Source organism: Plectropomus leopardus, chromosome 24 (genome assembly GCF_008729295.1).
Source record: "Plectropomus leopardus isolate mb chromosome 24, YSFRI_Pleo_2.0, whole genome shotgun sequence".
NCBI classification, from domain to species: domain Eukaryota; kingdom Metazoa; phylum Chordata; class Actinopteri; order Perciformes; family Serranidae; genus Plectropomus; species Plectropomus leopardus.
Window position 1 is genome coordinate 351,767 of NC_056486.1, and position 23,819 is coordinate 375,585.

General features: G+C 39.7%; 3 protein-coding genes across 3 annotated transcripts in view; 1 reads left to right on the plus strand and 2 right to left on the minus strand.

Annotated features, from left to right (window-relative positions):
• Positions 1-38: 38 nt before the first annotated feature.
• LOC121963051 (eukaryotic translation initiation factor 5B-like) lies at positions 39-4,636 on the plus strand (the record flags this gene model as incomplete). The annotated part of the gene is made up of 7 exons (XM_042513423.1): positions 39-185; positions 274-405; positions 513-589; positions 1,609-1,773; positions 1,855-1,993; positions 2,077-2,238; positions 3,963-4,636. Coding segments are annotated over 7 exons (930 nt in total), but the record flags the coding sequence as incomplete, so codon positions are not given.
• Positions 4,637-6,330: 1,694 nt separating this feature from the next.
• On the minus strand, positions 6,331-13,119 carry bco1l (beta-carotene oxygenase 1, like). The gene is made up of 11 exons (XM_042513345.1): positions 13,056-13,119; positions 12,029-12,157; positions 11,786-11,915; positions 11,060-11,207; positions 10,829-10,976; positions 9,214-9,434; positions 8,674-8,940; positions 8,486-8,591; positions 8,315-8,409; positions 6,589-6,700; positions 6,331-6,485 (listed from the first exon to the last, which is right to left on the minus strand). The coding sequence occupies exons 1-11, from the start codon at positions 13,117-13,119 to the stop codon at positions 6,331-6,333; spliced, it is 1,575 nt and encodes a 524-aa protein (XP_042369279.1).
• Positions 13,120-18,766: 5,647 nt separating this feature from the next.
• Positions 18,767-23,819, minus strand: part of LOC121963052 (kalirin-like) — a 5,841-nt gene continuing 788 nt past the window's right edge. Inside the window, exons 2-10 of the mRNA XM_042513424.1 lie at positions 23,724-23,793; positions 23,256-23,342; positions 22,207-22,299; positions 22,074-22,124; positions 21,156-21,233; positions 20,101-20,286; positions 19,847-20,018; positions 19,378-19,523; positions 18,767-19,299 (exon numbers count right to left, since the gene is read on the minus strand). Of these exons, the coding sequence (XP_042369358.1) occupies positions 19,114-19,299; positions 19,378-19,523; positions 19,847-20,018; positions 20,101-20,286; positions 21,156-21,233; positions 22,074-22,124; positions 22,207-22,299; positions 23,256-23,342; positions 23,724-23,793 (1,069 nt within the window). The 3' untranslated portion in view covers positions 18,767-19,113. The remainder of the gene's footprint in view (positions 19,300-19,377; positions 19,524-19,846; positions 20,019-20,100; positions 20,287-21,155; positions 21,234-22,073; positions 22,125-22,206; positions 22,300-23,255; positions 23,343-23,723; positions 23,794-23,819) is intronic.

Sequence of the window (23,819 nt, forward strand, 5' to 3'; positions counted from 1 at the left end):
GTATTGGCTCTTTGATTGATTGATTGATTGATTGATTGATTGATGGACTGCAGAGCCAGTACGAGAAGCACAAGGAGGTGTCGACGTCTCAGGGCGTCAAGATTCTGGGGAAAGACCTGGAGAAGACGCTGGCGGGGCTCCCCCTGCTGGTGGCTCGCAAGGACGACGAGACCCCCGTCCTGAGGGTAACACACACACACACACACACACACACACAGAGCGCTGAACTGGTCCTGTGAGGCTCCCAGTTGATGGCTTGGTGCTGGTTTTCAGGACGAACTGATCCGGGAGCTCAAACAGACGCTGAGCTGCATCAAGCTGGAGGAGAAAGGCGTTTACGTGCAGGCGTCCACACTGGGCTCCCTGGAGGCGCTGCTGGAGTTCCTGCGCACGTCTAAAGTCCCCGTGAGTACAGGGCGCTTCTTTCAGGACCTTTACTCTGCAAAAGCAAAGGGAGTAAGAGCCTAAAAGAAAGGGTGTGTGTGTGTGTGTGTGTGTGTGTGTGTCCGCAGTATGCTGGGATCAACATCGGTCCGGTTCACAAGAAGGATGTGATGAAGGCGTCGGCGATGCTGGAGCACGACCCGCAGTACGTCAGCCTCACTTTACTCTGAAAATACCAATCAGATATGAGTCTCTTTATTTTTATTTTATTTTGAATATGTACAGGCTTTTATATATTAAGAATTATTAACAGAAAATGATGTCCATTAATGAACCTGCCAAAGTCTTTTTTTTTCGCTGGTTTCTTTTTTTACTTTGTTTTATTTTAATTTATTAAAGGTTTTTAGACATTTTGATTTAGAAAATAACGATTTAAAAAAGTAATTAAACAGCAAAACCAAAATATTGGACAAATCAGGAATTATTTCAAGTTAGTTTGCAAAAGAAAACAAGCTCTGTTACAAACATCGTAATCTTTGATCATTTTTAATGTTTTGTATCTTTCACCTGTTTTCGCAGTTTTATCTTCTCCTAAAGTTGACTGTTTGATGATTTGATCATTTTTAAATTAAAATACAGTTACTGAGGAGGTCAAAACATTGTGAGAAATAAATATATGAAGAAAAAATTATTTATTTCATGAAAAATTACTCATGTTTTTGGAAAAAAAAGTTGTGTTTTAAGAAACAGTCAAAATATTTACATTATAATGAAAAAAATGTTTCAATAAAATAATTCAAAAAGAAATTGTTATTTTTGGAGATAAAAGTATTGTACTATTTTAAGAAAAAGTTTTTCTGAAAAGAATTTAAGAAAAATATTTTAAGAAAAATGTAAAAAATGTTACGGATCTAAATATTGTAAGAAAAATATATTGAAAAAATAAAGTTTTATATTTTCAGAGATATAATGTTTTGATAAGAAATGTTGTAATGATTTAAGCCAAATCGAAATATTTTAAGAAAAAATATATATTGTGAAAAATTAAGTTATTTTTTAAGAAAAAGTTTTATATTTTCTGAAAAAATGATGAGAACAGTTAAGTAATGTTTTTTTAGAGGAAATGTAAATGTAGGCAGAGAGGCAGCCGGGAGAGGAAGGAGCTGTGGTGGAACCTCGTCTTGCTGCTGTGGTCGGCGCCGTTGACCGGTGATCTTTTTGCAGGTACGCGGTGATTTTGGCGTTTGACGTGAAGGTGGAGCGGGAGAGTCAGGAGATGGCCGACAGTCTGGGAGTTCGGATCTTCTCGGCCGAAATCATCTACCATCTGTTTGACGCTTTCACGAAGTACCGAGAGGACTACAAGAAGGCCAAACAGGACGAGTTCAAGTAGGAACAAAAACATTTTATTGGAACGTTTTCGTCATTGTTGGTTCTTCTTGTTTGAGTGATGTCAGGTGATGTCCTCAGGCACATCGCCGTCTTCCCGGCAAAGCTGCGAGTCCTTCCTCAGTTCATCTTTAACTCCAGAGATCCCATCGTCATGGGCGTCTCCATCGAGGCCGGCGTCCTGCGACAAGGGACGCCGCTCTGCGTCCCCAGTAAAGGGGTAAGACGACATCCACAAACGCTCTCCGCGCACGTGCGATTATTGATTTAATTCTCATTCATATTGTCTCGGGTGTGTTTCAGTTTGTGGACATCGGCGTGGTCACCAGCATCGAGATGAACCACAAGTCCGTGGACATGGCCAAGAAGGGCCAGGAGGTCTGCATCAAGATCGAGCCCATCCCCGGGGAGTCGCCCAAAATGTACGGACGCCACTTTGAGGCCACCGACATCATCGTCAGCAAGGTAAGGATGAGGAAGAGGAGGAGGAGGAAACGGTTCATTTAAAAAGTTTCTTCAGGAGCTTGCAGTTTGTTTTGTCCGTCGTCACGGTTACGAGGAAAGTGCGTTTCCTGGAGGATGATGTCACAGTCAGGAGACAGAATTGAAGGAAAAGAAGAAGTGAAGAACTGAGGAGATGAATTAGGTAAGAAGGGAGGAAGTGAGGGAAAGATGAAGGAAGGAACGTTTTCGTATCTGTTAGAAGTCGAGTTTAGTTTCAGTTTCAGTTTAAATTAAATTAAACCAATTAAATTAATCTAAACATGTTTTTATTGTTTTTTGTAACTAAATTAGAAACTGTAAATTCTCTAATGTCTCAAACAAACAAATTCCTTGAACAAATTTAGTTTGGCACAAACGTTGATTTAGAATCAGTGATGAACTGATTAGATTTGGTTTGTCAGAGGTTCCTGTTAAACTGTCTGTCTCGTTCTTGTGACCTTTATATCCCTAATGCCTTTAGGATTTTTTTTTTTTTTTTACAATTTGGCATAAACGTCCACCCATTAGAATTTGGTGGCCAAAGGTCAAGTTCACGGTGACCTTGGGTCCATCTCACTGTTGTTACTGCAATATCTCTAAAACACCTGAGGAAATTTCTTCAAATTTGGCACAAATGTTAGAGTCAATGAGTGGACTCAAGGATGCATTTATTAGAATTTGTTAGTGGTCAAAGCTCACTGTGGCATCAATTTTTTTTTTCATTCTTGTGAATGTGGTATCTCCAATAATGCTTATAGGGATTTTTTTTCTTAAATTTGGCACAAATGTTCAAGTGGACTCAAAGATGAACTGATAATATTTTGGTGATGGTCAAAGGTCACAATGGCTTCTTTTTTATTTTTTCTTGTGAATGCTCTGTTGCAAGAACACTTGAGAGATTTTTTTAAAATTAGGCACAAACATCCTTCTGGACTAAGCAATGCTCTGATGAGAAGGGGGTGGTCAAAGGTCAAGCCACTTGACTAAACTTGTGTCAGTCGCATTTTCGTGAACACAATATTTAAAGAATTTCTTCATATTTGGCACAAACATCCAATTCGACTCAACCATGGAATGAGGTGGTCCAAGGTCAAAAGTCAAGGTCAGTATGACTGTGACTGTCTCATTCTTGTTAACGCGATATCTCAAAAACACTTGAAGAGGATTTTTTCAAACTTGGCACAAATGTCCAATTTGACTCAACTGTAAACTGATTTTATTTTTTTTGTTAAAGGTCACTGTGACCTTGTCTTTTTTTATTTTTAACAATTTTTTCAAAAACCGCTGACATAAATGTTATCTAATTTGCCACAAACGTCCACTTGGACTTAACCATGAACTGATCTGATAGTCGCAGCTTTAAGATCAGTCCAATCTCAACCACAGCTCGAGGATACGACTTGAAATTTGGCACAAACGTCCATTTGGACTCAAGGATGACCTGATTAGAATTTGACTGGAATATTTCAATAAATGACAACAGTTTTTCTCTGTTGGAGAAAACAAAGAGCGGAGGAGTTTGTCGTACTGATGAGGTGAGACGTGAATGTTTTCAGTGTCTTTGAGTTTCTTAAAAGCGCTCAATAAATAAAATGTATTATTATTATTATTTTTATTTTTATTTTATTATTATTATTTACTCTTTTTAGTTTCTGTTTGACGTTCAGTTTTTCTTCATGACGTCAGAGCACGTTTGTGTGTTTCAGATCACGCGAGCGTCCATCGACGCTCTGAAGAACTGGTTCAGAGACGAGATGCAGAAAACGGACTGGCAGCTGATCATGGAGCTGAAGAAGACCTTCGAGATCATCTGAGGGACCTCACACACACACACACACACACACACACACACACACACCTCCCTCAGATGGCGCTGGAAAATATAAAAAAAAAAGACGTGAAAGTGTTTTTCTGTGAGAAACAAACTGTTTTTTCCACTGTTGTAAACAGTGATAGTTTAGACCACATCACACACACACACACACACACACACACACACACACACACACTCTCAGTATTCCAACGTGCCTGTTCTTCAGCATCGACGTTGTTATTATTTCTTCTTCTCTGGTTTGTGGCTGCTGCCTCCTGTCCCAGGCTCCGCCCCCTCCTCTCCAGACTTAACGAGCTTAACGAGGAGCCGGCATTCAGCCACTCCAGGTGCATTATGGGATTGAGCATCACCAGAGTGGAAAGAGGAAAAAAAGTTCATTTTTTTCTGGTTTCACAAAAAAACACCAAATCATTGAAGCAGCGGCAGCGATGGCGTTGACTTTAAAGACTCGGCGTTGGCGGCTTTGCTGTGCGGTGTGTCGACTGGATGGAAGATTTTAAACTGTTTCTGCTGCTGCTGTAATAAATTCCCATGATTCTGATGAAACCTGCGGAGTTTCCCGTTCAGTTTTCTGTCTGCAGAAGAAGAAACTCTAACCGCCGCCGCCGTCAGTACTAACAACACGCGCTTAACGCCGAAATTTAAAACTTTTATTCTCATTTTTGAGAAGAAGAAGAGCATTTTATCACACATTATTGCATCTTTTAAAAAGTCCCTTTTTTGTATTTCTTTCTAGGTACTTTAAAAAGTTAAATTACAAAAACAAATCTGCTACTTAAATAAGAAAAATAAAGTTTTAAATTGGACTTTTGCATCTGAATTCACCCTCATTTCCTTTAAGCTCATTTTCATAAAATCAACATTACTGTTTAAATTCAAATGCAAAAGTCCAGTTTGCGATGTAATTTTAATGTTTAGGATTCACTTTATTCAATTTGAAAATAATAATAATTATTAATCATTATTATGTTCACAGGAATTAAGCATTTTCAAACCTCTAAACTCTATTTTCATGTTTGAGAATGGTGGAGCATTTTATCACAGGTTATTGCATCTTTAGAAATACAAAAACATCTTTTTTTGTATTTCTTTCTACGTGCTTTAAAGAGTTAAAATACAATGACAAATCTGCAACTTAAATAAAATAAAGGTTTAAACTGGACTGTTGCATCTGAATTTACCCTGAAAATAGAAAAGAAATTGCCTTTTTAATCTCATTTTTAAGTTTACTTAAAAATGTATTTAAAAAAAGAAAAAGTCAAAATTAACGAATATATATATATAATGAAATACAACTATTTAATCACTATAATTTTGAATTTTCAAACCTCAAAGAAAATTTACCAAACATGCAAACACAAATTGAAAATCTATTTTTTGTCTCTTGTGGAAACTAAATTAAAATGACAATTCTTCCTGCTCATTTTCATAAGAATTTGTAATCCTGCACAAAGTTAATTTTCTAGTTTCTTTCACAAACAGACTAAAATGAATTTTAGTTTTTAGTATTTAAGTAGTTTTTTTTAGTTTTTGCAGTTGGTGGTTTGGTCTGATCACTAACCTAAAGTGTCGGTATTTGACCACCTGGGAATGAGTCTCGCTTATCAGCTGTTTTTCTCCAGAGTTACGTATGGCGCCTTTAAGCTGTCTTGAAAAATTAACCCTTTAAAACTTTAACAAATTGGTTTTATTTTGAAAAATGACAGTGAGTAACATGAAAAGGAATGTCCCACACATTTGTGTCGTCTCATTTTGTGGATGCGATATCTCAAGACGACCTTAAGGGAGTTTCCTCTAATTTCGACTCAAGAATGAACTGGTTTGAACTTGGTGGTCAAAGGTCAATGTCACATTCTAATGAACTCCATATCTCAAGGAAACCATAAAGGGTATTTTTCTAATTTGGCATAAATGTCCACCTGACCTTGTGTAAATCTCATTTTGGGAACATTTCAAGAGAGCTGTAAGGGAGAAACCGATTTGAATTTAGTGTTAAAAAGTCAAGGCCCCATGACTTAACACAACATGTTTTTTGAAAGTAACTCAAGAATTTATGCACTAATTATGACAGAATTTCCAGAAGAAACATTTTTGAAACGTCATAGTTTGTTGATAATCCCCAGTGACTTTACAGTTTAGGTACAAATACAGTTTGAGGTTTCGACACATGAACATCTTCAAACATATCAAAGACTTTACATAAAAGAATAAATAATGAATCTGGTTTGTGTGTTCGGCCGTCAGACGGCAGCGGGGATGAAGAGTCCGTGAAGGTCCATGTGCACGGTGGTGGGGATGGAGGCTCGGGCGATTTCCTCCAAGTTTTTGGCATTGAGGACAAGCATGAATGGAGAGATTTTCGGATCTGATGAGACGATGGACGATAAGATCACCCCTGCAGGACAGAAAATACAAACAGTCAGCACAAAGATGGAAATTATCTCGACTTTCTTGAATTTGTGAATCCAAATTGTTGAAGGACAAAGCGAAGCCCTCACCATCGTCTTCCTCCACGGCTCCCGGAGACGCAATAAACACGGGCTCTGAGGGGAAGCAGTTCTCTTGACGCCACTCAATGTGTTTCCTGGTGACGATGTCAAACTTAGCAATCTGTTGGACGGAGAGAGAGAATGTTAAAGTTAATAAGAGTTGAGTTGGTCTGGACAGAAAAAGCTCTTGGATGAAAACAGTTTAGACCTTCATGTTTCCAGAATGAACTTAAATTGAACTGAACATCTGAACCGTGATCCAGGCTGCCATACACGCCAAAGAAATGGTGCACTACAACCTCTCTGTCCTTGGATCGGCAGAAACAAGATGGACACAGTCGGTTGGTCAAATTGACCAGCAGGAAGTCCATTATCTACTCCGGACATGAAGACGAGGGTGCAAGGCATACAGAGGTAGTGGACAAATGCTAAGGAGAATGTGGACTTGGACTGGACACCGTCAGAAAACCTGCCAAAAACATCATCCAACAAGCCCTGAACCCACAAGGAAAAGAGGTTCCCCCCAAGAACAGCTGGAGAAGAGGAGTCCAGGCAGAAATGTCGAGGACTGGGCTCAACTGGGGAGATCCAAAAGAATCTGCAAACAACCGAGTGACATGGAAGATGTCTACAGCCAATGCTTCCTGTAGGACCAAAGGGCTTAAGTCAAGTAAGTTCAGCAACTTGTTGCTACATTGCTAAGGAAGAAGGTAGATGTATTAGTCACTTTTTCACAAAATTAAAAAAAATTAAATTAAAATTTGTCCTTGATCCTGCTACGTCTTTGGAGTTGAAGGATGAGTCGATTCAAATCAGCAGCTACTATGAAAGGTCCATCAGGGTTTTTTGGGCATTTTGCTGCTGACAGTCTCATACAATTCCTGCAGTGCATTTTTTTTAATATGCATCAGAGTCTTGTGTCCCTGGATGTTAGGGGTTAACCATGTCTCTGTGAAGGTGTGTGCAAAAGAGGTCTCTCCTTCCTGTTGCTGAATGAGCCAGAATCACATCTCATCCACTTCGTTCTCCTGCGAGCGGACATTAGCCAGAAGACGGTTTGGTAGAGGAACTGCTCTCGGTCCAAGTCCGGTCAGCCTCGCCCTGATGCCGGCTCTCCTCCTTCTCTTTGTCTTTCGGTTTTGTTTCTCCCTTCTGGTCTGACTAGCTGCTTGGCGTATGCCGTTGGTGTAGATCCTCTCACAGTCCAAACCCCACACAACTTTTCCCAATGTTGATAAGTGCTTCTCTATCATAGAAAAGATGTGCTTCAGCGGATTGTACGTTGGAATTGTACGTTTTTTCAAACCAGGTTTGAAAAAACGTACAATTCCAACAGTCTCTCTGACGATTGGGCTGACTTTTTCCGATTTTTGTCACTTTAATGTCATTGTTTTTCATGTAGACAGCAACACAGCTAACAGAAAATGTATGAAGATGATGAATCCCACCTACAAAGCACTGAATGGTTGACTGTTTTTGCAACTGCACAATACTAAACCTGTTTTAATCACTTGGATCTGGAGCAAGACCAGCGCTTGATTTAAAGTTCAGGAATCACCAAAGTAATATGGATTCGTCCTATTGGGAACATTAATGTCTGAACCAACTTTAGTGAAAATCCATCAAATAGTTGTTGATGTTTCAGTCTGGACAAAAATGTTGGAACAACTGGTCGACAGGTTCTGAAAGACGTTTTGGTGATTGTCGGCGTTGACGGTAGTCTGAGGTGTCTCACCTTGTTGGGATGAGGGGACCACTCCACCCTGGAGCCATAGAAGTATCTGTACTTCTTTGTGTTGAAGCTGTAGTTGATCTGCGGCAGCTCCAGACCTGAGGAGGAATCAGACATATAATGTAGGAAGGACTTAACGTTCAAGGTTAAAATCAAACCGTGCAGATGGTGAACCTTCAAACAGGGTGTCTGGCTGGCAGTAGACATCACCATCCTCCTGCATCACCGCCTGTGCCATCGTGTCCTCCAGAGTCACCAGGTTTGATCCTCTGGGAGAGTCCTAAAAAAACACGATACTACAAACTCTAAAGACATGCATGCGACAAAGTTTCTGTGTTTTGGGGTTGTTCATGTGACCATACCTTGTGGACGCTGAGCGGCAGGACGAACCGCTGGCAAACCGGTGGTGAGAAGTGCTTGTTGGACTCGATGAAGTTGCTGGTCCCCTGTCTCAGGTTCTGGATGTAGAACATATCGTACAGGTTGCTGTTCTTGTAGCTGATCAGGTCGAACACCACGTGGCCGTCGGCCTCGTACGCGTTGATGTGGTGAAAGACCACCATGGCGTCGCCGTAGAAACGGGTGGACACGGCCTTTCCTGTCTTTCTGTTGATGACGTGGAACAAGGTCTGCAGAGTACAGAGGAAGTTGGAGCTGAACTTTGCATTCAACCCACAATAGTTTAGAAGTACCTCTCCTAAAACCTGATGCTGTAACCCAATCCCATTTCTTTTTTTTTATCCCTAACTTTGGTTTTCGAGTCCCCCGTTGTCCCTTGGGACAGAGTTATTAGAGAAAGTGGTCGAAATCTTCCCGTTTGAATTGAGACAATCCCTCAAGACCCTGACCCCCGGCATGTTTTCCTTAAATGCTGAAATGCTAATTGTAAGTATTGATCTTACAGTGTCATCCTTATCGAACTTGAGGCAGCTCCCCCAGTTGACCCCTCTGAAATAGGCGGTGGCCAGTTTGACAATGTCCAGTTTAAAGGGCTGCTCCACGAACACGATGTAGTTCTCGGTCATGCCGAAGCTGTGGAAGTAGCTCGGGTACAGAGTGGAACGCATTGGGATCGAACACACCTGCTGGACCTTCCTCAGCGCCGGCTTATTGCGCTCTTTATCTGGAACAAACATCATTGTCAGCATTAGTTATGATTTTGTTATCAGACTGTGAGAACAAACTCCACATTTGTTATCTCAGTCTGTGTAAAACTGACATCCAGGTGTTAGCTGCAATTCTCTAGATTCACAATGTGGTGTGACATATATCTGTTTTATCAAACGTCCTAAAATCCTTGAAATGTCCTAAATTCCTAGAGAGAATAATATATTTTAGAAATGTCTTAAGAACCTACAAATATCCTTAAAACATGGAAGTGTCCTGAAATCCTACAACAAAATCCTAAAAACATATTTAAATACTTAGAGACAGTCATATATTGTAGAAATTTTCTAAAATCCCCCAAATTTCCGATATCTTTGAAACGTCCTAAAAACCTTTAAATGTCCTAAAAACATGGAAATGTCCTAAAATCCAGAACATGTCCTAAAATCCTACAAATGTCCTCAGAAACTTGAAATGACCAAAAATCTGACAAATGTCGTAAAATCAGAGAAACAATGTCTTAAAATTCATGAAATATCGTAAGATCCTAGAAACATTCTTAAATGTTAGAAATATCCTTAAATCTTAGGATTGTCCTAAAATGCTGCAATTATCCTAAAATCCTTGAAATGTCCTTAAAGCCTAGTAAAGTCCTAAATTTAACTACTTAGCTCCCCCATCCCTGTATTGTTAATATTTCAACCCTGAAAAAATGAAACCAGGAATCCTGTTTACATGTTGGGAAGAGACTGTAAACGCAGAGATCGTCTGTCAAGTGTCTTTATTGGATAATTTGATTTTACTGATATCAAGTCTGTCGTCTGGTCATCAGACCTGATAACTGTTTTATTGCAGCATCATAAACCAATTAGCCTTTGTGCTGCAATTAAACATTTCTGTTTTGTCTTTTTAGTCTCCATAAGGTGTCAGAGACATAAAATAGCATCAAAATAGAGCTTGTTGATCAAAAAAAGAGCCAGAGGAGGATCCCCCACACCCCCGACAGAGGACACAGCTGAGACACTAATGTCCTAAAGTCCCAGAAATGTCCTAAAATCCTACAAATGTCCTAAAATCCTACAAATGTCCTGAAATCATAGAAATGTCCTAAATTTTAGAAATTTCCTAAAATACCAGAAATGTCCTAAAATCCTAAAAATGTTCAAAAAGCCTACAAATATCCTAAAATCCAAGAAACGTTCTAAAGTTCTAGAAATGTCCGAAAATTTCAGAAATACCCTAAAATAAATACAAATATGTGAAGTCGTAGAAATGTCCTAAGGTCCTAGATTAGCCTCAATGCTGTCATCAGATAAAGATTTCCGGAGCTCGGAAATCTTTATTGTTCGAGTTCTCTCAGTTTTGACTAGCAAAGACATGTTTCGGAGGTCCCTGAAGTCCAATCCATACCTGAAGAATCAGCAGGGACTTTAAAGATGACGTATTTCGGCAGGCCCAAGCCCATGATGGCGGTGCCCATGTTGTAGGTGTTGCCCTCGCTGTCATAGTGAGGGTGAGCCGTCGCCAAGTTCAGGGCGATGTGGTTCCTGTAGTTGATCTGAAATTTGGCGGAGAGGTTGTTTTACGAGAACATTTGAGGAAGTATTTGTACTTTGAGGAGGCGGGCGGAGACGGATGTACCCTGCCGACTGTTTCCAGGGTGGCGGGATCGATCTGGTTCATGTAGTTGACCTCGGAGGAGGCGTAGTAGTCCTGACCGTAACGAATGATGTTGATCAGGTTGTTGTCAGTGAAGTCGGGGATGATGTTGCTGAGGTGTGTAAATGCCCTGGTGAGAGTTTCAGACGCGTTAACGGGGGTTTTGGTTTTCACAAGATGGACTTAAACAGATTTCTACAAAATTTAGATGGACTCAAACACATATCAACTAATTTTCGAAGAACTACAACTAATTTCCACAAATTTTGGATGGACGAGTACAGATTTCTGTACATTCTGTGAATGGACTAAAACAAAATTTTACAGATTTTGGATGAACTAAAACACATTTCTTTTTGACTATTTTGACTAATACTAATTTGTACAAATTTTGGTTGGACTAAACCAAATTGTTATATATCCTGGATGGACTTAAACAGATTCCTATGAGTCCTGGATGGACTACAACAAACTACGTCAAATTTTGGGTTGAATCAGACATATTTCTGAAATGTTGAAAGGACTAAACCTTCTACAAAGTTTTGAAAGGAGTAAAACAAATTTTTACAAATTTTGGTTGGACTACACCAATTTTTTAACTAATTGGACAGGCTAGAATTAATTTCAAATTTTGGATCGACAAAAAGAAATTTCTGTACATCCTGGATGGACTTAAGCAGATTTCTATGTCTCGTGGTTGGTCTGTACCTGGAAAATATGTTTTTGCAGGGATCTGGGTAGATCATGGTCCCAAACTCGGAGACGACAATCCTGTCGGCCTTGATGTTCCTTTTGTAGGTTTCACTCTTGAGAAACTTGCTCCTGTAGGCCACCTCGCCTAAAAAAACAACAGCAGGTAAAGTCCTGCAGCTCTGACTTTAACTTTAACTCTAACTTCCGTTTTTCTTTCGTGAGTCTAAGTTGCGCTTAAATCTTAATTTTGTGTCTCACCGTTGCTGAAGGTGAAGCTGTGGATGAGCGACATGCCGTCAAACCAGTGGTTGTACTCGCACTTTCCCACGGAGAAAAGTCCGGGCCCGTTCCTCAGCAGAGTCCCCTGCAGCCATGACGGGAGGGACCCTAAAGGTCAAAGGTCACACAGGTAATTAACCTTTATACTGTCTGTTGACGTTGGTGTTTTTATGTAGACGGCGTCTTTGGGATACTCAGACGTGAGGTTTGAAACAAAATGTGAACAAGGAGATAAAATCAAGTAAAGACATTTTACAGATGCATTTAATACCTGAATTTCATATATTCATCATAAAGATGTTAAAACAACAACAGTGTTGAAAAAAAAACAAAGTTGTTCCACAAACAGTTCAAAATTTTGTCAAAGCAAAAGAAATAAAGAAAAATTCAGTGACCTGCAAAACATAAATACATATGAAAGATGCATTAAATGCCTGTATTTCACACATTTCAACAATAAAACCACAAAAAAACAAAATCAATAACATTTGTTAAATTGTTGATTACTTTATGCAAATATATATTACAAAACATATGATTTATTTTAATTTTGCATGCATTTTTGCACTATTTTGATTTTATTTGCATGCAAAATAACGATTTAAGAGACATTACCACAATGTTTCATGTCATGAACTCAAGAAAAGTGTATTAAGAATTTAAATTCCTGTTTTTTAAATATCAAAAATAAAGCTTCAGCAAAAATATTTTTAAATTGTGTTTAATTTTTCTTTTGTCAAAGCAAACGAAATAAAAAACTCTTAAAATGCAAAATGATAAATGACATTTTCATAGACAATAAAAAAAGAGATTCCTGTGTATCAAAAATTGTATTTAATTTTTCTAAATAACAAAACGAAGCTTCTGCAGAGATAGTTTCACGTTTTCGTTCACTTTTCTTCTGTTAAACCAAAATAAGAAAAAGCTCTGTGACCTGAAGCGTTTTGTAATTAATACATTAACAGTTAATGAAATCTTAACCCTTTAAAAACACTTTCAGACTCACCTTTCACCTGAGCTTTCACCGGCTCCGGAGTTTCCAGTCCGTTCTTCGTAAATATCGACTGCATGTTTCCCGTGTTTATTTCCCAGAGTGCACCACTTCAGCGACTGAGCGCGCTGAGCGACGGCAGCCAAACTTATGTAGCCGGCGTCGGTCTTCGTGACGATCTCCAGGTTATAGAAAAAAAGTGACATAAACTTGGTGGTTTACATAAGCGGCCTGTGGTGGACTTCACTCGGCTTTTCCCAATAAAAGACGAGCGGACGTCTTATCGCTCAGCGTCTAAAACTGTGACATCATCAGGGCCACAGTGACCGATGGCAGATAACGCTTAAACAGACAAGAATTCACTGATTACTTCAGTCAAACATGTTGACAAAGAAATGAGCAACTTAACAAGACGTGGCCCAAAAATTATGAAAAATAAGTGAATAAGGAGATTACCAGAAAAAATCAGGAAAAGAATCAAAAACAAACAACAAAATTACCTTAAAAGTGCTGAAGAAAAGAAAAAGTAAATTAATTAAATGCAGAAATAAATTGTAATTTTAAATATAGTTCTCTGCACATTTGTACCTATTTTTGGATATTTTCTTAAATAATTCTTACCTCTTACTTTTACTTTTTGGGGACAAAAGTTTGGATAAAGGTTGACTTTAACCCTTTGAAACCTGGAGCGACATTTATTTGCTTGCGGCTGCTTTCAGCCGTTATTCACAAATATTTAAACCTCTGAACCCTGAGAATATTGGTGCGATTTTTTTAAAAAACATAGGAAAAAAACAAAAAGCAACACATTAAGAAATGTTCCACAAATTGCAAGAAATTTGTAGAGAAAACAATATTTACAATTATAATAATTACAATTTAAAATTATATGACAGAATAATTATAATTCCTAAACGCTTTTTCCAGGTCATTTACTCATTTGTTTTTTGTTTTACTTACTTTCCTTTTTAAATTTTTTAAAATTTAATTTTATTTTATTTTTATTTATATTATTTTCACGTAATTTTCGTTCTTTTTTTTTTTTTTTTTTACTCATTTCTTGCTAATTTTGGGGTCATTTTTTTTTCTTTTTATGTTTTTGACAGAAATCACGCCAAACTGCTCGGTTTTAAGAGTTGAACCTTTTTTTTTTTTTTTTTTTTTAATGTAAGAATTTAAAAATTACTCATAAAGTTGTTTTATTTCCGAATGGCTGCAGAAGTGCGATAAACCCAAGTTTGACCTTCAAACTCTTCAGCTTTATCTGTGGCATGTAATTGGTTAAATTAGTTTACTGCTTTACCGCTGCTCTTAACAGAGTTTCTGATTGTAATAATCTGTGCCAACAACTTGACCTTCACATTACCGACCGTAAAAAAACACTTTGGATTTGTTGATGCTTTTAGGGAAAGATAGAAACATTATTTTTGAGTGTCTGTGGTGTTTTTCAGTAGCTATGACTCCACTTGCAGAGATAAAATTGAGTTTAAAGCTTTGACACCAGACTGGAGTTCACTCCTCGTCTTAAGCTCCGAAGTCAGCGTTCTTATGTAATATGACACACGGTGACGCCGCGTACTGATGTCGTTCATGTTCTGCAGGAAAAAAAACACTTTCTGTAAAGGCCACATCTATAATTCACTACAAATGCATTCATAGTGAATTATAATGCATTCATAGTGAATTATAATGCATTCATAGTGCTTTATTACTACACTCATACACACACATAATGCTTACTTTGCTCGATATCATTATAGATGAAACTTACAATAAATTTTAAGTGTCTAATCAATCAGTCTAATCTTTGAGTCTAAGTGCACATTTGTGCCAAATCTGGAAAAAAAATCCCACATATTGACCCTGACATTTGACCTATGACCACCAAAATATAATCATTTAATCACTGAGTCAAAGTGGATGTTTGTGCCAAATCTGAAGAAATTCCCTTTAAGGGTTGTTAAGATTTTATGTTAATGAATATGGCTGAACAGACAACCTGAAAACATAAAGCCTGTGGCCTCGGCTATTATCAGCATGAGCTTCAAATACTTAATTTCAGCCTATAGTTAGGGCTGGCTCAGGCTTGCCTTGAACCAGCCCGTAGTTAGGCTGATATTGGCCGAGTAGCAGACTTCGTCACCAGCAGACTTCCTGTGATACACAGAGCTCCCTCTCTCCCTCTCTCTATATTTAATAGTACATATAAGACTTTAGACCTCTTTGATAAAGCTCATAGTCAGGGCTGGCTCAGACTCTCCTCTTTGATAAAGCTCATAGTTAGGGCTGGCTCAGGTTTACCTTGAACCAGCCCCGAGTCAGGTTGATCTGTGTGGGCAAAATGCCAAACTCAGATTTGAAAAAAAACGACAGTCCACGGATCACAAAGACCATACACGGCTAGTTTTGGATGAAAAATGAAGTTTATTACAAACAACGACAGAGAGCTGTTAGCAGTCAGTTAGCAGCTGTTAGTTCTGTACAAATAACACTGTTTGATTGGTTAGTTGAGTTTGCCAAACGGCAACAAGGCTAGGTCTCAAACAGCACCCTACGCCCTCCGTAGTGCACTATATCTACCCTTAACCCTCTGTAGTACACTACTTTGCACCTTTGAACCCTTCGTAGTGCACTTCCATCCTCCATAGTGTGCTATTTTCCCCCTTAAACCCTTCATAGTGCACTACCGTCATTCTAAACCTCATCACTGTGTTTGAGTTAAACTCTGAAATCTTGTGCACTTTGTTGCACCCTACACCCTTCATCGTGCCCTTCCTTCCATCCTAAACCCTCCACAGAGCACTACATAACACCTTTAACTCTTCATTATACACATTTTTTCCACTTTACACCACCTTAAACTGCACTATCACCCTCTGTAGTGCACTATAATCCACCTTAAAACCATCTGGTGCACTCCGAGTTCACAAGTTGCGACATTTTATTTCAAAGATATCGAACCCACAGACGTTACTTTTCTTTGTTTTTCTGCTTTTTTTTTTTTTTTGCATTCCCAATGACAACATCGACATTCCTGAAATAAAGGTAGTGTCATTTTAATTGTAATTCTTTTTTAACGTATCATTCATCTGTTTTAATGTTGCGTTCGTGTCACGTGGGATGAAGACGCGGGCGTTTACGTCTTTAAGACAGGTCTCTGACTGCAGAGCAGGTTTGTGTGAGGGTTAAAAATACTGTGCGTTTTGCTTTTTCAGGCACTTCTGTATTATATAGTGCCGGGGTTTTAAAACTACAATGATGACGTGAACGCCATTGACGTTTCGGGAACTCCCACGTGACCTGAATGCAACATTAACTTAAGTGCAACACACACTGGACTCGTCACTTACCATTGTGTGTGTTTTGAATGAAGCTGATTTTAGCCATGAGGAAATGTTTTAGTGACAGAGTATTTTCTCGTGCGTTATTGTGTAAGATTTTGAAGTCGACCTCTTTTTATAAAATCACTTCATCATTTTACTCTATAGACATTTTTGTGTCTTAATAAGCGTATTAATTTTCGAGGTATGGCCAAAAACATGTTTGCAAAGTCACACCAAATTGTAATCCATTCATTTTTAAGCCCAAGTGGACGTTTGTGCCAAATTTGAGGAAACTGTCCAAAGTTATTCTTGACTAATCACAATCACAAAATTAGGGGGACAAGATCACAGTGGGCTTTGGCCAACAAATTCTAATCATTTCATCACTGACTTAAAGTGGATGTTGGTGCCAAATTTGAGGAAATTCCTTCGAGGTAATCTTGAGATCTTGCTATCACGAGAAGATGAGTGCAAGGTCACAATGACCTCTGACCACCAAAAGTGGACGTTTGCATCTGTCTCGTTGTCGTGAACGCAATAACCCAGTAAAACCTCGATGGAGTTCCTCAAATTTGGCACAAAGTCACATTGACCTTGACCTTTGACATCCAAACAGTTACATCTTTAGATTTTAACCTGCAGACACACGATAATCTTTCTGGATAAAACACACGAGAAACGACGTTTTAGCCACACCAGTGTGAGTTGCACATTAAAAACACACCCTGACGAGCTGCATCGAAGGTTCCACCTTTATTGTTTTTATGCTGCGTCTCTCCCTACACCCTTCACAGTGCACCACCTGACCGCTCCGTCGCCCGTGCACCTGACCGGCGGCGCCGCACCTTAAGGACCGGGGTGTTGTCTGAGAATGGCACCAGAGAGACAGAGAGAGAGAGAGACAGAGAGGTAGAGAGAGACAGGTAGAGAGAGACAGGTAGAGAGCGTGTTGAAGGTTATAGACAGTCACAGTAGGTGGAGTCGCCGTCCATCTGTCCATCCGTCTGTCTGTGGGACGGACAGACGGACGGACAGAGGGACAGACGGTGTCCAGAGTTAGTGGGGGAGCAGTTGGAGGTCTGGTCTATTTACAGGAACAAGAAATGCATAAAACTAACCAGAGCTGCACGCACAGGGAGGGAGGACGGGAGACAGGGAGGGACGCCGGTTGCTATGGTAACAGTGGGGATTAACGGGAGAAGGGGAGGTTGGCGGCGGCGGCTCTGGTTCGCTAAAAAGACCAAAAAAAAACCAAAAAAAACCTGGTGTCACCGCAAACACAATCATCGCAACGCTACACCGGGACACCACCTAACTGTCCGTGGAAAAACACACACACAGGACGTCGTCACTAACACACACACACACACACACTCACACACACACACACTCACACACACACTCACACGCTCTCTCACACACACACAAACATTAATATGACAAACTTGTCTAATTGAGGTGAAAAACAGATTCTAATACTCTTAATAATTATCTTCATCTTCTGGGTAGCGGTGACGTGTGTGTCGGGAGTGTGTGCGTCCGCGGTCCGTTTATACACACTATTAACAGGATGACACGCAGAGAGAGTTCTGATTGGCTGGCGGGCTCTTCTCTTCCAGGAGGCTTTTATTTTGTAATTTTTTTGTTCTGTCTTTGCTTCCTGGAGTCCCGGCGGTGATGATGAAGATGACGATGAAGATGCGGTCTCCCTCCCCACACAGGAAACAGTTTGTGACGTCGTCAGAGTGGTTCGCTCCGGGGGCGGGGGCAGTAAACTGGAGGCCGAGCCGACGCCGTCTGATTGGACGAGGCAAGGGCGGCGGTGTGTTTTGGCTGAGTGTTGAAGCACCAGGAAGGAGGGAGGAGACTAACAGTACCTGCTGCTGCTGCTGGGAGAGAGTTTCATACTGCCGGCCATCAGAGGGGCCCAACGAGGGGCCACAAGGTCAATCTGAGGGGCCACAAGGTACAACGTCATGTTCTGCTGCAGGAGGTGCTTTTATTTTCTCAGATTTGTTTCAAATCTTTGCTTTTTTTCCTCTAAAATTTTCAGTTTCTTTTCACAGGTTTGTTTTTTTATTTATATGAAATGTTAAATAATTTTGTAGCACAAACAATTAAAATTTGGTTAAAGAGGAAAAATAATCCATAATGGCAGGAAAATAACCAGACTTAATCAACTGTGCCAAGAAAATTTAAATTCCCCTTAAATAATATGGAAAAAACAGTTACAACAACTGAATTTTTTAAATAAATAATCAACTTAAAAACGTGTTCATAAATATTGTAATTAAGTACATAAGTACTTAATTAAGTATTGATTACTCAGAAAACTTATGTTGTTCCAACTGATTTTTCACAGTTTAGAGGAATTTTAAAGCTTAAATCGACAACGGCGAGGAAATAGAAGACAGTTCAAATAAGCAAAAATGACAGAAAAATAACGTTATTTAATCGCCGAGGTAAATTTTGAGAAACGTAAAGTTTGTCCTGATGGCGGCGCTGCAGGAAACATCGGCCGCGTTCAGTCATTGATTTGATATTTTGGGTTTTTTTGGGCTCGCTGATGTCACCATCCTGAGGCTCCACTCTAACCACTGTGATAAATTTCCCAGCATGCCTTTGGCTCTGACGGCCTGCAGTATTTGGCGTGTACTTGAGTAAACGGGACTCTGCTGTCAGTGTATGTGTGTGTGTGTGTGTGTGTGTGTGTGTGTGTGTGTGTGTGTGTGTGCGCGCGTGTGTGTGTGTCAGTGTGTGTTGAGCACGCTGCGCGGCACCCAGCCCTCGGCGGCCGGCGAGTCGCTGTTGGCGGGCCGGTACACTAGACTCTGACCCTGCTGGTTGGACGCCAGAATCTGAACCTTCTCGCCCCGAAACACGGAGATCTCGTCCTCCCGAACCGCCACGAAGTCCTGCAGCACCAGCACCAGCTCCTGAGGGGTCAAAGGTCACGATCAGCTCAAAACTTTAACAATCGGAGCCTGAAATTCGGAGGGGGGCCGAGTTCAAACCTGGTCGTCCTGCTCGCTGTCAGGAGGAGGCTGAGGGGCGTGGCCGTTGGGTGTGGGCGGGGCCGACGGCGGTCGTCCTGACGACAAAGGGCGGGTCACAGAGATCCCGCCCTCCTTCCTCTGGTACTCGATGGGAGACTGTAGGGCTGAAACCGGATCAGATTCAGGTTCAACTAAACCACATCCAATCCAGATGTAAATGCGACCAGAGTTTAATGGAAAATGTTCAGTTTCAGTTTTTTTTTTCTTCAACAATTTTTGGGGATTTTTTTTTTTTTTTGAAGGCATGTTGTCTTTTAAATTCACCTAAACTGACGACATTTATCACAGCCTGAAACTGTAAAAACAGAAGTTATTGTTGGATTTTCAAATTTCCGACAGTCCTTGAACACATGTTGTGTTATACAGGTTTGAGAAACAAAACACCAGGACTTTTCCAAAATCTGACAGCAGGCACCCTGGTATTCACCTGACAGGAAGTTGTTCTGAGCGTCCAGCAGGGTGGCGATGGTCTCCACCCAGGTCAGCTTGATGCTGGCGGAGGACGCCTGCAGCGTGAAGCGCTCCGCTGAGCCGCGAGACCACAACACGAACTTACAGGGATCCCCGTCCACGCTGTCCTGCATCGCCAGGTAAGTCACCTGATCTCACACAAACACAACACCATTACTCCCAGTGTAAACCAGTCCGTGTCTTGATTAAAGCCGTGTCAACCAGGCTGACCTTGATGCTGTTCTTGAACTGGTATCCCGGGTTGTTGGAGCCTTTTCGCAGCAGCTCGCTGAAGATGACGATCTGCTCGAACAGGAAGACTCGGCGCTCTTTACTGCGAGACAAAACTCCTCCGTCCTGCTCCAAAACGCAGAAGGTCTCCTGCTGCAGCAGCTTCCCTTGAGACGTCAACTTCCCCTGGACGACAGAGGGACAGAGAGACAGGTGAGGACAGGAAGACAGGTTAGAGTCCGTGTTACCTGTGGGGTTCCTCAGGGTTCTACTGTCGGTCTTTTATATTTTCTGCAAAATTTGTTTTTCCACTACTTGGCGGCTTGTTGACATTGTTTTTAAATACCTGTGGAGTTCCTCAGGGTTCTGTTGTCAGTCCTTTATATTTTTACTTCATTTAAACCTGTATTTTCGGGTGAGGGGGCTGCAGAACAACATTATTGTCCCGTTGACAGTATTGATAATTGCTGGTGGAGTTCCTCAGGGTTCTGTTATTGATCCTTTAGACTTTCAGTTGGTCAGAGTTATATTAATTTAATTTTTACGTCTGTTATTTAGTGAAAAAACTGCGAAAAACTAACTGAAAATCTGTAACAATTCACAGAAAAGATACAGAAAAACTTGCTAAAAAAAGTAACAAAAAAATTAATCAAAAAAGTTACTGAAAAACGTAACAAAAAAGTTACTGAAAAAAACTTAGTTAGTTACTGAAAGTCTTATTGAATAAGTTACTGAAAAACTTGCTGAATAACTTCCTGAAAAAGTTACTGAATAACTTCCTGAAAAAGTTACTGAAACTTAACAAAAAAATTAAAGCAAAAATTTTCTGAAAAATGTAAATGTTTACAAAAAAAACACACTTCATTAAGTCATATTAGCTCTTGAAATTAGCTCAAAGTTTTCTAATCTTTATTTATTTTCTCATCCTGGACTGAAATTTACGTCACTTTCCTGTCCGACAGACCAACTCGGGGCGTTCACACGGACGGACGGCAGGACGGACAGATGGACAGATGGACAGATGGACAGACAGAGACAGGTAAAGACAGGTGTACCTCGTATCCCTGCAGGCGTCCCAGATTCATCATGTCGTTGCAACGTTTCGGCACCAACGACATCAGCTCCACCGCTTTCTGTCCAAAACAAACACAAAACACACGGTCTTTAAATATCACAAACGGGGGTCACGCACATTTTAACCCCTTAATTTCCATGACTTTTCAATGACTTTGAGTCAAACTTTATTGATCATATGTTTTCAGAAATAACAAAAAGGGGGAGGCCTGTCAGATCATTTTTTCGGCGCGGGGGAGGGACTTCACTGTCGATTTTTAAAGAAAACACAGCAGGCGTGTTTGCATTAAAACGTTTTTATGCCTTGTTTTCTCTTTAAAAATGTTTTAGCTTTTTTATTTGATAAAAATTTGGGTGCTTTTTTGGCTTAAAAAAATGTGATTTTTAAAATATTTGGCAATGATTTATAAAAAGGTAATTCTTTTCTTTAATAATTTGATTTTGTTTTCTTTAAAAATGTTTGATGAATTTAAACCATGAATTAAAAAATATTTTGTTAAAGGGAAAGGCTTTCTTCAATAAAAGGCTTTTCTTTCCTATAAAAAGATGGTTAAATGTTTTTTGTGATTTCTTTTTTCTTCAAATTTTGTTTTTTTTGGAGATCAACAAAAAATTATTTTACATTTTTTTTGGCATTTTTTTATTTAAAGAAAATCACCAAATTGACACTTTTTATCAGACGAAAACTGTAAAAAAAATATTGGATTTTCTAATTTCCTTGAAAATTCCATGCGTTTTCCAAAACTTTCAGGATGTCCTAACTTTTCCAAATCTTTTCTCGGGCTGGAAATTCGCATTTGCAGCTTCCATGTTGATATGAGCCCCTCACTAAAGTTTGATGACGCTGAATGTTTTTTTTGTGGCCTGAACTGAAATATAACGCAGAGATTTTGACTCACTTCGATCTCCTCACAGTCGAGTCCTGCTTTTGACGTGTACTTGAGAAAATCCTGAAAAACACACAAAATAAAAGTCATCGTTGAATCGCTGAAGACGTGTTGTTGAGACATGAACTCGCGGCTCCTGGCAGACCTTCAGCAGCAGCTGGTATTTGGTGATTCTCTGGATGGGTTTGATCAGATAGTCGCTGATGGACATCCTGCAGCTGATCTCGTGCTGGATCTCCTGCACACACACACACACACACACACACACACACACACACACACACACACACACACACACACACACACAGATTCACTTTGTTTTATTTCATCATTTCTTAGTTTTGCAGGAATTATTTAATCGTTTATTTAAAGGTGCGTTTCAGACTTTTTCTTGTTCCTTTTTCATTGATTTAATCAGCTCGTCTTCTTCAGGTGGGACTCTGTTGTTTTTTTAAAGCAGCAAAGCAAAATTATTCACCTGCCAGATTTGACCCATTTTTTCTCTTGTTTTATATTTTTTCTTTTGCAAATTGAATATCTTTGTTTTTTGTTTTTTTCATGCTGTTTAAAAACCTTGCACATGATATATCTGCACATTTTATTCTCCCGCTCTTCCTCACTGCTCTCTGAAAACCACAACTCAACGAAACTGCAGATTTTCGTTTTATACTGTAGTATGTTATCCTCTGGATGTACTTGATATTTTAGTATTTGTATTTTAGTGTATGTAAAGTGTATTATAGTTCATTCTTACACTTTGTATTTTATAGATATATATCTTACACCAAGACTGTGCTAGGGTTTACTACTTTTTATTTTTACTTTTTCTATAGTTGTGTGTTGTTTCTTTAACACGGCATGTCTATTTTTTGCTTTTTGTTGCTTTTAATTATATTTTAATTATAAAAAGCTTTTTTTGCATTTTTTCAACATTTAACAGAAAAAAAACCGAATCGATCATGAAAATAAACATTACTTGCAGCCGTGTTTCCAACAAAGCAGCACAGAATCAAACTTACAAACAGGAAAAAACAAAGAAAAACTCACAATCAAAAACAGAGCTGATCACTGCGGTGTTTAAAATGTCGGAAACCGTAAGTCTGGTGGTATTCTGTATTTTTCTTCACCAGAATGACTCTTCACACAACAAGACAAACACAAAAAGAGTTGATAAAGCAGGAAGTGATGCGTTACCTCAAAGAAGGTCTCGTACTCGATGACGATGAACTCTGACCTCGGCTTGTTCTGACAGTAAACCACGTACATGTGGAGGCGACGCTCCTGCACAAACATTTTACAACAAATCAGTCCCGCCATTCAACGGGAGATGTTCATTTTTTCTTTTTTTTTAATCAACGTGGTGTCTTGGCGCCCCCTGTTGAGCAGTTTCAAAATAATTTAATATACATGGATCATCTTTGTCATTTAACACGCTTTGTCTCTGAGGTCAAATTTCAAGTCAGCTGGACTCACATTGTGAGGGCCGTGGCCTTTCCAAAATCACATTTTAGCGTCTTAATTATAGCGCCCCCATCTGGCCATTTGAGGTCGTATTTATTTAGCAATTTCCAGCCGCTGCCGAAAGTGTCACGTGTTAGCGATGTAACATCTCACTGAAATTAGCAAAAAACGTTCAAAAAAAAAGTTTTGTTGTGAGCTCACGTGTCTGATGAAGAGGTCGGCCAGCAGGTCGTGATTCTGGACACAACGGTCCAACTCCACCAGGAAGAAACTGAGGACACACACACACACACACAC

Coding starts and splice junctions, on each gene's coding strand:
- bco1l (XM_042513345.1), bottom strand. CDS start 13,119: ATGCAGTCGATATTTACGAAGAACGGACTGGAAACTCCGGAGCCGGTG. Junction 8,592..8,673: donor TGCCGCTCAGCGTCCACAAG/GTATGGTCACAT, acceptor GTGTTTTTTTAG/GACTCTCCCAGAGGATCAAA. Junction 6,486..6,588: donor AGCCGTGGAGGAAGACGATG/GTGAGGGCTTCG, acceptor TCTGTCCTGCAG/GGGTGATCTTATCGTCCATC.